The following is a 13,704-nucleotide window of genomic DNA, read 5'->3' on the forward strand; positions in this document are numbered from 1 at the left end:
CTCACAAAACCCCAATATTACTCAGCATCATCGAGTTCCAGTTTGTGTTCAGTCTGCCCTTAGGATGAAGCGTATGGTTCAAGAGCTTGAGCTTTGGGTTTATGCATATTTACAGGAGAACTTATGAGGGGGGGACACACATTAGCACCAGTGCTTGTGCATTAGGGCTCACATCGCCTCTGCCACTGCATGGGCATGGTACTGACTCTACTGAAGAGTTAGGTAAAAAAAAGGTTAATAAATCTGGCACTTGGAAGGCAAACTGTGCTCTGCAGTGACCTAGGAATTATTTGTGTTATGTATCACACTTGAATGCCTGTCTCTGAAGGCTGCCCATCAGAATTACCTTAATGTGCTGTCTTGCAAAAATGCATGCTTTGCTTCACCTCTGCTTGAAGTGTTATTTACTAATATATGTAACCCCTTGAGATCAGGAAATCAGTGGGATTTTCTTACTGCTGTTCTAAGACTAAGCACAAACTCTATATTTAGCAAATATTAGACAAAATTAGTATCTTCAGTAGTTTTGGTGAAACATTTTCACATAGCAAAAAATCTGCATAAATACAGTGTTCATAATTACTGAAATTCACAAAAAAAAGGCTTTGGTTAGAAAATCAAAAAGGGTCAAATAAAAAAAACTTTAAAAAAAGAAGCCAAAGGAGTGTCAAATACTATATTGGAGTCAAATGAGTGCAGAATAAAACAGTAGTTGTCCATTAGTTATTTTTTCAGTATTAAAATCTTCCACCTAAAGAAGCCCACGTCTCTTGCAAGCTGTGTGCCTTTCCTGACGTTCACAGCTGGTCTCCTAGCTCCAGTACAAGCAGGGTGGCGATAATTCCACATTTTCCTCTTCAAGGCAAAGAGTCCCTCTCCCAGCTGTGAGGTAGAGATTGGGTATCAGGTCACTGGGGTATGAGATACCACTGAGTGTAGCAGTTACACATTTGTTTCTAGTTCATTTATTTCAATAGTGCAGTGGTCTTTACTGTTGGATTTCTTAGTGTGATTCTCCACTGGACTTTCTTCTTGCTCCACTTGTACGGGTATGTGGTGCTGAAACCCTTTTACTGTTTCCGGTCCACGAGATCCGTTCATGGTCTTCACACAGCCATTTCTCTGGTAAGCCACAATCTGATGGATGTTAATAGGCTTAGTTTCACAGATTAATGGCACCTATGTGAAAAGCATTAAGATTTGGAATACTGCCACTGTTTGCTGTATACAACAGGAAAGGAATTTTTACTTTGAAAGCCTGTGGTCTGCTATACATTCACCAGGATTATCTAGGGCCTCCATAGACTGCCAGGACCTGTTTCTCATATACACTAAACCATCTTTGCACCATCTGGATAAAGCGAAGGTGTCTCTAAGTATGTAAAACCGCAAATTCTGTCACAACTCTAATTTAACTTACACCTACAGTAATAACTGCTTGCATCAGTAAAGTGATATAAGTAGGGTAAATAAAGACTAGAATTTCAGGGCTAAGTTCGAAAGATACGGACTCTCAATGACCAGTATGCTGAGCTTTAGGCAGTGCTTGCTCTTGAGTGCAATTATTAGACCAGTAAGTATTTGTTGTTGTCTTCTGCCTTTCTTCTAACCCAATAAACTAACACCACCTGTCTTTTCAGTTTGCACTATTTCAAAAGAAATAGAAGATTTTATTGACTGATTCATAAGTTAAATATTGAAGTGTCCTTTAAATCAAACCAGAAGTTCTGATGGGGAAAATAAGACGTAAATACTGGCAGAGAAAAGAGGTGGGCTTGCAGCTGAGAAAATGTGGCCTTTGGGTATACATTACTAACTCCACAAATTATGCAGCCAAAACGTATGGCAAACTAATGGTATATTTTAATACAATTATAGAGCACGATGCAAAGAAAAAATTCATCACGGATGACTAAATAATCCCTTAGGAGGGATTTTATATTCTTGAAACATCTCTTCTTGAGTTCTGACTGAGTTCTAAATACAGCAGTGAAATGTCAGGAGGCCTGTGTTATGCAGGAACTTAGACTACGATTCTGGCTTTCTGACGGTTAACATACCTTTCCATTCGGTTGTATGTTCAGTTTTTTTGTAGCTAGCTATATGTGTAGCCCATATATGCAGGCCTAATCCTGTCATCAGTAATTACTGCAGGTGCTGAGTACCTCAGAGGATAAGGCCTGTCTTTCTATATAAAACTTCAAAGAGCAGGAATTTTAAATGCAGGTTGCAGGAAGGCATGAGAATGGGATTTACCAGAAAGACTGTCTGTAAAATGGGAGAAATAATAATAGAAATAAAACTTTGCTATTAATACTGTTGTTCTTTGTAGAATACTACAAATGAGGCACAGAAATGAAACATGCCTTGTGAAAATCAGTCCTGATGAAGAAACTTTTCTGCATAAACTATTCTGTCTTTGTGGAAGAAAGATAGTGTGAGTCTGCCATGAGCTGAAATGGTTGGAGATTAGCACCTCCAAGCATGATGGGCTTGTGGAGTTAGGAATCTCCTTTGTCAAGGATTTGAAGGAAGAGCATGAGAAGGAGTTCCTGGTGTAAGGAAAGACTGGATGATGCATGCCAAGGAGGAAACAAAAAAAGCATAGGAGTAGAGGGAGGCAGGGGCAGAATACAGAGATATGTGTGGTGTATGGAATAAGATATAGTGAAGGAAAAACAAAGATGTAAGGAGGGACTGCTATTAAATGTAGAAGGCGTCAAGATGCCTGAGAATGAAGTCAAGAATAGAGCAATGTGCTTGTGCTAGTCCAGAAAGGAGATCATTGCAATGGTGGCTTCAGATCATGCTAACACAGAGGCTTGAAACACCCAGGGTAGTTGCATTTGTTGTGAGCTTATTGATTATGCATATACACACTCATAAATACCTTTACCTCTCCCTACACACAAATACTCAAGGACATTTGACACCCTGCTCTGTTGCTGTTACATTTTTTAGAAAAAGGACGACTTACTGGCCAGTCAGGACTTGGGTACGGAGTGTGAGACTCGCAGTTCCAGCATCTTGTGCATTTGCAGAACAGTGCAGCTGCTTCTCCTGCTCCCAGCCCCAGGGTGCCAGACACAGCTGGCTGGCAAGCTGTGAACTTGAGTGGCTTTGTGCATGACCTCATGGAAAAGGACCCCTCCAACCCATCTGGCTAAGCAGCACATTGCCCAATTCTGTCCTCTCTCTGAAACACCTTTTATAAACTAGATGAAACAAATGTGGGAGGCTGAGAGCTCACAGGTTCTCTGCCATAATATGGCACACGCTGGTGCACCCTGGCTCATGGTGTTGTTACCTCATCACCGTCCTTGATGAACTCCTTCCGGCAGATGTGGGCCATGATCCCAGCAGCCAGCGCGTCTCCCAGGACATTGATCATTGTTCTAAACCTGTCCCTGGAAGATGAAACAGTAACGGTAAGTTGTTGGCTCTCTGGGTACATGCCTATGCCTTCATCACTGCAGTAATTATAGCTGAAGGCTGGTTTGGCTGTTTTTTATGAGCTAACAAGTTTAGAAGTGGTAGTAAGGAGTTTGGCACAGGGCAGCCACTAGTTACTGAGCTGCTCAGTTGGGTTTTCGAGCCTTTTGAGGGCTCACTGCCCTGTGCTGCCACGTACTTTAATTTGTAACTGAGCTAACTAGAGCAGCTATGCCTCCCTATATACATGCAAGCTGATTCAGCACTAAAAAGGTTTAATGTAGCAGATGAAGGTTGCTTGAGTTTTTATGTTAAGGTCCAGTATTATGGCATCATGGCCTGTTTTGGAGGCTGGTGCTGCAAATGCCTTAATTCAATAAAAGTAGAGGGCAGCCAGTACAACCAGTACCTTGTATTAGTTATCAAGCTTCCAATCTCAGCAACCGAAGTGATAGTTAAGATTATTGTATTGGTAGAATGTGCAGAATACAATCAAAATTATTCAGAAGATTGCTAAATAACTACACTTATAAACTAAGCAGGCACTGACCATATTTAAATCGTGTTCATTTCTGAAAAGCTATGGTTACTATGGCCACCAGTGGCTCTTAGAGATTCTTCATTTTCAGTTATCATCTTTTCCAATTTAAATTTGTATGCTTGACAGTACTTTGTATATATACAGTTTCACTATTTTTCATTTATCCAATTATGGGATCATTTCTTCCCTGTTTATACTTTTACCCACTGTCTAAAACATAAACCTATTAAAATACAGACTGTAAATACACTAAAGTAAGTTGTTGTCATAGACAAGTGTGACGGTTGAAACAGCTTGGAATCTATTAGTTAAAATTGACGAGATTTCAAATAGACGATATAGCTTTTAAGTCTGAAATATATCATGTCTTTTCCAAGAAAAACACACACATCTGAAAACTGTGTCATATTGGTAACTTAATTTATAAATGTGGGTTATAAAATGGAGGTTCAGAAATCTCCAGATGTTTGGCTTATTAAAGTCAGCGACAGTCCAATATCAACACTGCCCAGATTCCTGATCCTGTATCTTAATATAGAAAAGAATTGAAACTCTGTGCTGATTTTTTTCAGATATTTTAGGCATGTACTCTGTGCATGCAAACGTTTATGCAGTTGCTTGTCTAATTAGCATGAAAGTTCCTGCATGAAAGGTTTCTTGCATGTGCAGTTACCCAAATCGTACATGCAATTGCAAGTAACTTCAGCAATAATATTCCACAGCCTACACCTAGATGTGGTTGTTGACTCCAGGACCCAGTCCTACACTTGTTTGCTGAATCCATTTGTCTAATTCCTGGTGTTGTGATTTCGGGTTTTGCCTTGAGGAAAATTCCCACAAGAATATGTTAAAAATACTGTTACAACACACATTGATAGATGTTCCTGTTACACAGTCTTTTTTTTTCCTTGGTTGATCATCAGATTTTGATTCTTGGAAAGATATTCTGAGTTCTTAATTTTGAATTGTGCAAATAGTCAGCTGTGGTAGAGAAGAAGCTGTATGAGCAGAGCTCAAGAGTTCGCACTCCCTTTTGGGCTCTGATTAGCATCTCTTCTGAAGACAGAATGTTTCTGAGGAAACAATGCACCATACTGAAATTCTTAAGAAAATGGATTGCCTGGCGTGTTGTCTGACCAGTTCTATTCCACGTTTCTGTGTGTATGGAGTAGTCTGCACCACGCATGAGTAGAACTACACAGCACACCACTGACATTTGTCCACTAAGAGGCCAAACTGCTGCTAGCAGCACTTCTTTCAGTACAAACATGGCAGTCAGCTGTTGCAGTGGTATTTTAGCTTTAGATGATATTATTAAAGATGCAAAATTAAAGATGCAAAATTTTTACCTTGTGTTTAATAAATTAACTGAGAAACGTTTTTATTTTCTTCTTTACGTCTCTAGGCAGTAGCTAAAGGTCTGAAGTTCACATACATGTTATGGCTACCTAAATGAGTTGTAATACCTGCAGTGCATTGTAATGGGTATTTCAGTCTCGTGAGATCATCTAACCAGCCTTCTTTAAGCATTCTTCATAGTCCAGTACTTCCAAAACTAATATTGAAAATATTCATCATGTCAACCATGTTGACACTTTGCATCTGCAGGCTCTTGAAATCACCAAGTGCCGAAATATAGAAATATACTTTTTGTATGAAAGGTCATCTGCAAAAGACAGAAAATTGGGTCTGTTCCTTGCTCACTTTTTAATACCATCTGGATCTATAGCCTGAAAAACTTTTTTGTCTGTTGTTTTGAAAAGTTTTGTAAGACAAAAAGAAGCATAATTCCCATATACGCTGGAAGACTTCCTGGAAAAACAATGAAATGTTGATGTTGCAAGAGCTGGGCGAAAACTGAGCAATATAGGGGGAAAAGACTTTTGTAATACAGCTTAAAATACTTGGATTTTATTGTGCTTCATTAACTATTGTGCTTCAGTGGCTAGCATTAGAAAAGCTGCTTTATTAAAATCTGAACTGCCATTTCCAAGTTTAGGTGCCCACAGCAGATATTATTTATCCTTCACAGAAGAATATTCCTGGTATTCCTAAAATAAAATTTGTCTTGAAATATGCATACAACACAACATTCATGACTCCTAGTAGTAGTAGTAGTAGTAGTAGTAGTAGTAGTAATAATAATAATAATAATAATAACAATCATCTTCTATTACACTGAACAGGAAAGTAAATAATTTCTTCTCACAATTCTTTGTACAAAAAAATCAGTGGCTTAAAGTTGAATAAAATAGGATATATAACCGAATGGACTTGTAACACATTTTACCCAGAACCTTGATGTAATGAAACTCCACTGTATTAATGGAGATATATTTTATATAACTAAGTTAAAAATAATTTGGACTGTTTCCTTGTGGATGCATAGCCTAGTTATGTAGTTAATTGAAATGCTTATGAGCTAGGGACTAGTATTTTATGATTCACCTTCCTAGACTATTCAAAATTGACTGACTTATGGTCATTTACATAAAAGTTAAGAGTTATGAATTTTTAAGTGGCTCTTCTCATGAGTGACAGGAATCTCTTTTATTCTGAGCACGTTAAGTTTTAGCCTCTGCTTCTGCTGTTAAATCCTCAGTGATTAGGGATGCAGCAAAGTAACCTCTCTACAGAAGGGCTGCACTTGCAAAACATGGCTCTGTGCAGGGGGCTACAAATCGCTGCTGCCTATTTAGCACTGAAATCAGAAAGAGGAGAACTTCATCAGGATCTGTGATAAGAGGAAGACATTATTAGTCCTCATGCAGTGCATTGCAAGTATGACATTCAGGTTGACTATATCATGGTTCTAGCTACAGCAGTAGTAGCTGTATAGAGCACAAACCACTACTGTACTGTCACGGCTATTTCAGGCAGAGTGGTATGTGTGGGGCAAGAGTACTTGCCTGCTTTAGCACTGGCTCATGCCTCTTTGCATTCTACATTGAGATGATGTCCTTGAAGTGTCAGTGGGCTGATAAGCAGAGTGCAGGCAAACCATGTCTCCTAGGAATGTCATCCCCTTGTCCTTGTCCACGGCAAGGTGCCAGAGTTGCACCTGACAGACATTTGTCTGGCCTGAACTTAAAACTTCTCATGAAGGTCATCCACCAACCAGGCTGGGTGAAGCCACTCCCATTGCCTGACTATCCTTCTAGGTAAAAATCATTCTTAAGTTTTCCTGTGATCTGACTTAAGGTAGTTACTTTGGCCTCCTTCTTCATGCTCCCTCCCTGTGAATGTCAAGAACAATTGATCACTGTCCTCTTCAGGACAATCTTCTCTATATCTGAAACTGCTGTGGTTACCTCTTTCAGCCTGCTCTGGTTTTAGACTAAACAAACTCCACTTCTTCAGCCTTTCCATGTAGGTCATATTGTCTGAGTCTTATCTAGACTCTTGTGTTTGTCAATGTCTTTTTTCAATATAATGCCCACTTTGGCAGAGTATTTACTCTGAGGCCACAATAGCACCATTTCAAGCAAAATAGTTACTTCCCATGCCTTTGATGTATATTTGTATTACTACACCCCTGGAGACAATTTGCATTTTTAGCAACATTGCCACAATGGAAACCTCAAAAGCTTAATGTTACTTACAGTGCCCAGTCGACAGCAATAATCAACGTGATGTCGTCTGTCGGGAGCCCAACCGAGGTCAGAACAATGACCATTGTCACCAGGCCAGCTTGCGGGATACCTGCAGCACCTATGCTGGCAGCTGTTGCTGTGATACTTTAAGAAAGAAGGAAAGGAATAAGCTTTACCAGGGGTAGATCGCTCTGCAAGAAACCACACCATGTTTCTACAGGAGTTTTCCTAAACCAGAATCCTTCTTACACAAGCCACTGCACAGAAGTGCCAGTGTTTTGTGGACAGAAGCCAGGTCAGAGAGCGAGAACAGGCCAAAGGGTCTGCCCAGTGCTAAATCCTCACCCTCTGCCTTTGCAGCCTTGGCGCTGGTGGGGCAGTTCTGTTATCTCTTAATATCACAAGTGTAGAGAAAGGGGGGCAGCCAGGCTGTGGGCTTCTCTGAGCTATGTCAGCTTCTTATTGTTCATGGCACCACACAGCACTGTGTGCCACGAATCTGCCAGCACTCCTCATTGCCTCTTCACCTTTGGCAGCAGAGCTCCCAGCAGACATCTCTGAGTCACCATCGGCAGTTCCTGTGCCAGGCAAATCCGTGGCTGGCTGCGGCCAGGGCCTTTAATGTCAATCCATCACAAAGAGGCTAGGTAGGCCAAGGGTAAAGAGACTGGGCCAAGGGTGAAGTACTTGCATAGCACATGGCTTTGCATACTTGGATCTAAATATGAAGCAAGCGTGACTGTGACTGTACCTCTTCAGTTTCTGGAAAGTATCTTTACTTGACCTTCACACCAATTTTTCAGCCAGGCAAGCAGAAATGAATGCGAGACCAGGGCAAGAGTGGACCTGGCAGGCTTAACATTTTTTTCATAGTACTGTTTTTAGGGAAGGGATTTCATTCCTTTTTCCAGGAGCAAAAGTGACCGGATATATTCATTTCCGCCTATCTGGCCACTTCCAAGAGCTAGGCCATCCAGCAGAAAGGCAAAAAATGAATGTTGACAATTGTAAAAGGATGACATAAAGCATATACACTGATAATCCACTGCATTCATCAATCCACAATTTCAGAGCTTTTGGCAAGCAGTTAAGTCTCATCGACCTCCTATGATGGAAAATCAGGGTAACAGTATTCACCCATATGGAAACTGAGACACAGAGATATCCAGTATCTTGCTCACAGCTGTACAGCGTACAGTAGAGCAGCATCAGTATTTATAACCAGAGCCCTTTCCTGCAATAAAAAAATACATTTGCATGTGGGTGTGATGGGGAATGAGAAAGATTTAAAACTGCATTTTGCAAGAGTTAGCTTGTATAGCATCCTAATAGCGTTGTAGTAGGCAGCGTGTAGATAGAAAGGGACAGAAGCTCAGTAGTTGAATAAGAGATAAATGTAATGAACATTAAAAGGTTTTCCAGTTAGTGCTATAAACTGGCTAGCTGATTAGGGCTGCTTCTGCCTACTACGACAGTTCAGGCCAGAAAGTCTCATGACTTAATTCAGAGCAAAAATAGGAATGTTTAACTAAGATTGTACAGGCAAGCTCATCTGCTTTTCCATTGAATTTTTATGTTAATGTAGATGTTTCTTCCTATAATATGCTCAGTTGATGGGAATAGGATCTTTACTCATTTTCTGCTACATCTAGGTTTGCATAATCACATTGATATAAATTGTCAACCTGGATTTTACAAATGATGAGCAAAGTAGACTGATTATTTTTCTAACATTTTTTCCCCTCTGGGAAAAATATCCTGGCATTCAGGAATATTTGAATTTCAGTATTTCCAGATTCTAAAATATCAAGATCTGGGGCAGGTTTGGCCCATAGAATACAGTTAGAATTTGGCTTCCAATATTCAGGGTACTGAATCCTTTGTGATTTCCTATTTACCCCCTTCTTTTGTAAGTCAGTCTTTTTATTTCTTTTCCTTTCTTGGATTTTTCCAATCTGTATTTGTATTTTCCTTCTACTGTCTTTACTTCTGTCTGGTTCTTATGTACTAGCACTTAACAGAGGCAGTGAAAATAAAGAGATAAAATAGGGTTCTGCTAAGAGAAAATTAGAACTTACCCAGTATCCATTTACCATTACCCTTCTACCCTTCTTCTCCTTAATTTTTCACATCACCATTCTCTACTTCAAGGTGTATGTAATGTCTGCCCATGCTCTGGGCCATATTTTGGGACCACATTCTAAAAACATCCCTGAATTCAAAATCACAGAAGACAAAATTTTAGCACAGGGTCATTCCAATAATTTTCAGAGAGAGAAAGAGCCTGAAGCAAGAGCTCATATGGGCACAATTTATTTGTTTTGCTTCTAGTCTAACCAGATCTTGCCAGAAGCCCATTAGCAAACCTCGGCTGTCATCTGGGGTTAGTTTCAGGACTCTCCCCCTCTTATCATAAGGTTTTGAAGTCCAGCAGAAGATGGTCAAGGCCCAGGAGTGTAAATGGGGCAGTGATGAGGTCACTGGGTGGGTAGGTAAGCAGATCTCAAATATGTTGCCCAAGGCTCTGACTGTGAGGGATGTTTTTCTAATAATTTGTTCCCTGCTGGAAGGCTGCAGGTTTCAGTCCCTGAGGCATTCTTTGGCAGCCACTGGAGTTATTCTGGCAGTAATTGTTCAGCTGGATCTTCTAGTCCTTTGGATCCATGACAGACCTTTCAAGGACAGAGTATACATCTATAGCACTCTCTACCCACTGACAGCATGGTTGTTTATGAAATTTTCTGCTTTAACAAGCAGCAGAGAAGACATTTAAAAAATATCTGACTGATATGACATCTTGATGAAAACCTGCCCTGATAGTAGCATCTGTCCTCCTTCCCTGTTCCACTACTCCTCCAAGGTTTGACAAGAGCTTCCTAACACACACACTATTCCCTGTATCGGATACAGGACTTCTAGTTTGGTGGGGGTTTTTTTAACCATTTCCTCTCATGTAGAGATGCAAACCAGAGTTAGAGTTGAAAACAATTCCGACCTTTAAAATAGTGTTTTAAACATCAATAGTAAAATGTTCCTATCCTAGTAAGTGATCAATGGGTTGCCTAAAAGTAAAAATTAGGCAATTATCCTCAAACAGAAACATGTTTCCTGGTGTCCACATGCTTCTCTTGAACAGTACCAGTACAATTTCTCTTTGTACAGGCCCTGAACTCTGCATTACTTAAAAATAACCATCCTACGAGGAATGCATCCTTTGATAACAGCAAAGATGAGTTTTGTTCTGAACATTGCTGCATACAAGAATCATGAGTGTCAGACTCAACAAGACAAGCAAATCACAGCACGTGGAATTTGAGGTTTATACCTTATAGTAATAATCTGCCCAAAGTCCAGCTCATAGTTGTTCACTTGCGCAATGAAGATGGCAGCCACCGCCTCATAGAGTGCCGTCCCATCCATGTTGATGGTGGCTCCCACAGGCAGCACAAACCTCGCAATCCTCCTGTCCACATGGTTATTCTCCAACAAGCACTTGAAAGTGATAGGCAGTGTGGCTGAGCTGCAAAACAGCAGAGAGAAGCACACATTGAATTATTTTTATTTCTGGGGAATAGAACAAACCTTCTTCAGGCAGGGTAAATTTTACACTAGCCATCTGAGCACTGCTTCTCATTTCTTAGCCTGCACATGTAACTCACTTGCCGGGTAACTCACTCCTTTGCTTGAGGGGGGATAAAGACAGTTACACGTATAAATGCTAGAGTTAGTGCAAATTTTGCTTCTCCCAAATTAAAAATGTTGTTCTCTCTTTCCCTCTTTCTGAAGAAAAGGGGCAGAAACCCTGCAGAGGCAGCACTGTACACTCAAATGCAAAATAGGGTAGACACCCTGTGCAGGTTATTAGCAAAATTTCTGAAAACTGTTGTGCACTCATGGTTTCTAAAAAAGTTTCCTTCCAAGCCTCCCGAAATAGAAAGCCATTTTTAAACAGCAAGAGTAACCATAAACCAAAGAAAGGTATAAAGCAAGAAAGGCTCTTAACACACTGTAAGGAATTGCTATATAAATGTCCTTATGGATTGTTCCACTTCTCACTGCATATTGACAATAATTAGACCTCCAGTTTGGGCAATGAATTGTAATGGTAGCGAGAGCTTAGAAGAGATTGGAATGCTGCTTGGGTTAAACTCTAAAACAGCCGGAGTGGGCAACAGGTCCAACCAAGAAACTACTCCTTTTGCCACAGAATGTATTAATGCAGTAACGTCCTACCTCATATGTAAGCAATTTCTTATTTCTGCAAGGGGTTACGCAAAGATCTTATCAACAGCACACCTGGAAATAAAAGCTACAGACCAAGCTCCTGTATTCAGGAATATACAATCCCACTTCCTCTCTGGGACAGATCTGCCCATGTCCCTTGTGTGATCATATAACAATCACATAATTGCAGGTCATATAATAATGTGTACATATGTAAATGAGATATAAATATGTATATGTGTGGAATGGTATGGAATGGAGTGGAATGGTATAAAGCTGTTTGACAGGTATTCATTTTAAAATGAGCTTGACCCCTTTCAAACTTTAACTCTCAATTTCATACTCTCTAAAAAAAAAATCTAATTTTTGTTTTCATTTTCCGAGGCAATTAATCAAATATTATCTGGTTGTAAATGTCCTTATTTTCAATAAGATGCATGCATTTTTACATAGTAACACACCTAAACATGTTTATCTTTATATTTTATCAGCCTTTTTGTAACATTTTCCATTTTACCATATGGTCTCACATTCACTAATATGTCATGAGTAATTAACCTGCATTGAAGTGAGTACTCTGAAGCGAGTACTCTAAAGCACTGATCTTAATCTCTCTTTTAAAAACTGTCCTAAAGCTTCCAGCTAGGAGGAGAGGTATCTTCTCCCAGCACTAACTCTAACAATTAAAAATACATTTTTAGAGTCTTATCTCAATTTTGGGATAAAATGCTGCAGCTGCAGAGACTGAGCATAAGCTAATGCTGGATAAGGCCAAGCTCTTACTGGTGTGAGCCACAGAGACAGCTAGTCACCGGGGAAGAACAGCTGTTCCGCCTGCTCTGTTTATCTTATCATTCAAATGCATTTTGATATTTGCTCCAAAAAATCAACAAACTGATCTCATCTCCCTTTTGCTAAATCTGCCTTTAATTTACACTGTGCAATAGCCAAGATCTTAGTGTTTCATAAGCAGCAAAACCCTTGAAAAACTAATTTTTTATCATTTGTCTTCAGAGAAGATGAAAATTGCTTCTTTTGATGGGATGCACCACTGAGAAGATGCTGCTTTAATTCATTAATGATATGGAAAGATGACCTAGAAAAATAAAATTCCCTCATGCCATTGGAATGAGGAAAGCTAAAATCAAGAGGAATTTTGCCTGTAGGCCATATACTGCTTTTTCAGTACTGTCAGAGGTGACAAATCAGGGGCGATGCAGGGGCAAGAAAGCAGCAAGTCAGAAATCCACAGCTATGTAGCCTGAACACCACAGAGCAGGGCAAGGTGGGCAATGACAACACACCTTACTGATGTAGTAAAGAGGAGCTGTGTACATCGCTATGGGCACCTGTTGCCAAAGCCAGCCCATCCTGGGGCCAAGGGTTTGCCTTCAGGGGCTGGCTGGCCAGGGGACTGGTGCAGGGACTTGGTGCTAGTCATAGGAATCAAGTTCATCGTGTCCTAAATGATGCACCAAAGGAATAAGAGATCTCCTTCTTCTCTGTCCCTGCCTCTCCAGTAACGTCTGTGCAAACCAAAATATTTCTGTGATTGGAGAAATACAAGGGGATTGAGAATGGGGTGTAGAACGTTTTGCTGAAGGGAAATGGGCTGAAATAATGTTCAGATTCAATGAAATCATTGCCATGAGACAGCTGTTTAGTGGCTTTTAGGTTCCTTCGTGTTACATTCTCAGGTTTTGTACGTGGTATTGTTTTTGATTCTTGCAGTCTGACTTTTAGCTTAAAAAGAAAGCTTCCCACAGGTGCAGACTAGCTGGAATGAATATCAGGACACTGATCTGTGGTTTTCTTTCTATCTTTAGATGTAGACATGAACTGACACAGAAACATCTGCAAGAAACACATCAGTACGCTTAAAACCAACTCTTTGTTCTCCTCTAAGATGATCTG

The 13,704-nt window shown here is 40.1% G+C and overlaps 1 protein-coding gene across 1 annotated transcript in view; it reads right to left on the reverse strand.

The window, feature by feature from the left end:
- Positions 1–942: 942 nt before the first annotated feature.
- SLC1A7 (solute carrier family 1 member 7) overlaps positions 943–13,704 on the reverse strand; it is a 52,455-nt gene continuing 39,693 nt past the window's right edge. The window contains exons 8-11 of the mRNA XM_068406325.1: positions 10,892–11,086; positions 7,576–7,710; positions 3,308–3,407; positions 943–1,179 (exon numbers count right to left, since the gene is read on the reverse strand). Coding sequence (XP_068262426.1) covers positions 943–1,179; positions 3,308–3,407; positions 7,576–7,710; positions 10,892–11,086 — 667 coding nt within the window. The remainder of the gene's footprint in view (positions 1,180–3,307; positions 3,408–7,575; positions 7,711–10,891; positions 11,087–13,704) is intronic.

The sequence above is a fragment of the Nyctibius grandis genome, chromosome 8 (genome assembly GCF_013368605.1).
Source record: "Nyctibius grandis isolate bNycGra1 chromosome 8, bNycGra1.pri, whole genome shotgun sequence".
NCBI lineage: Eukaryota > Metazoa > Chordata > Aves > Nyctibiiformes > Nyctibiidae > Nyctibius > Nyctibius grandis.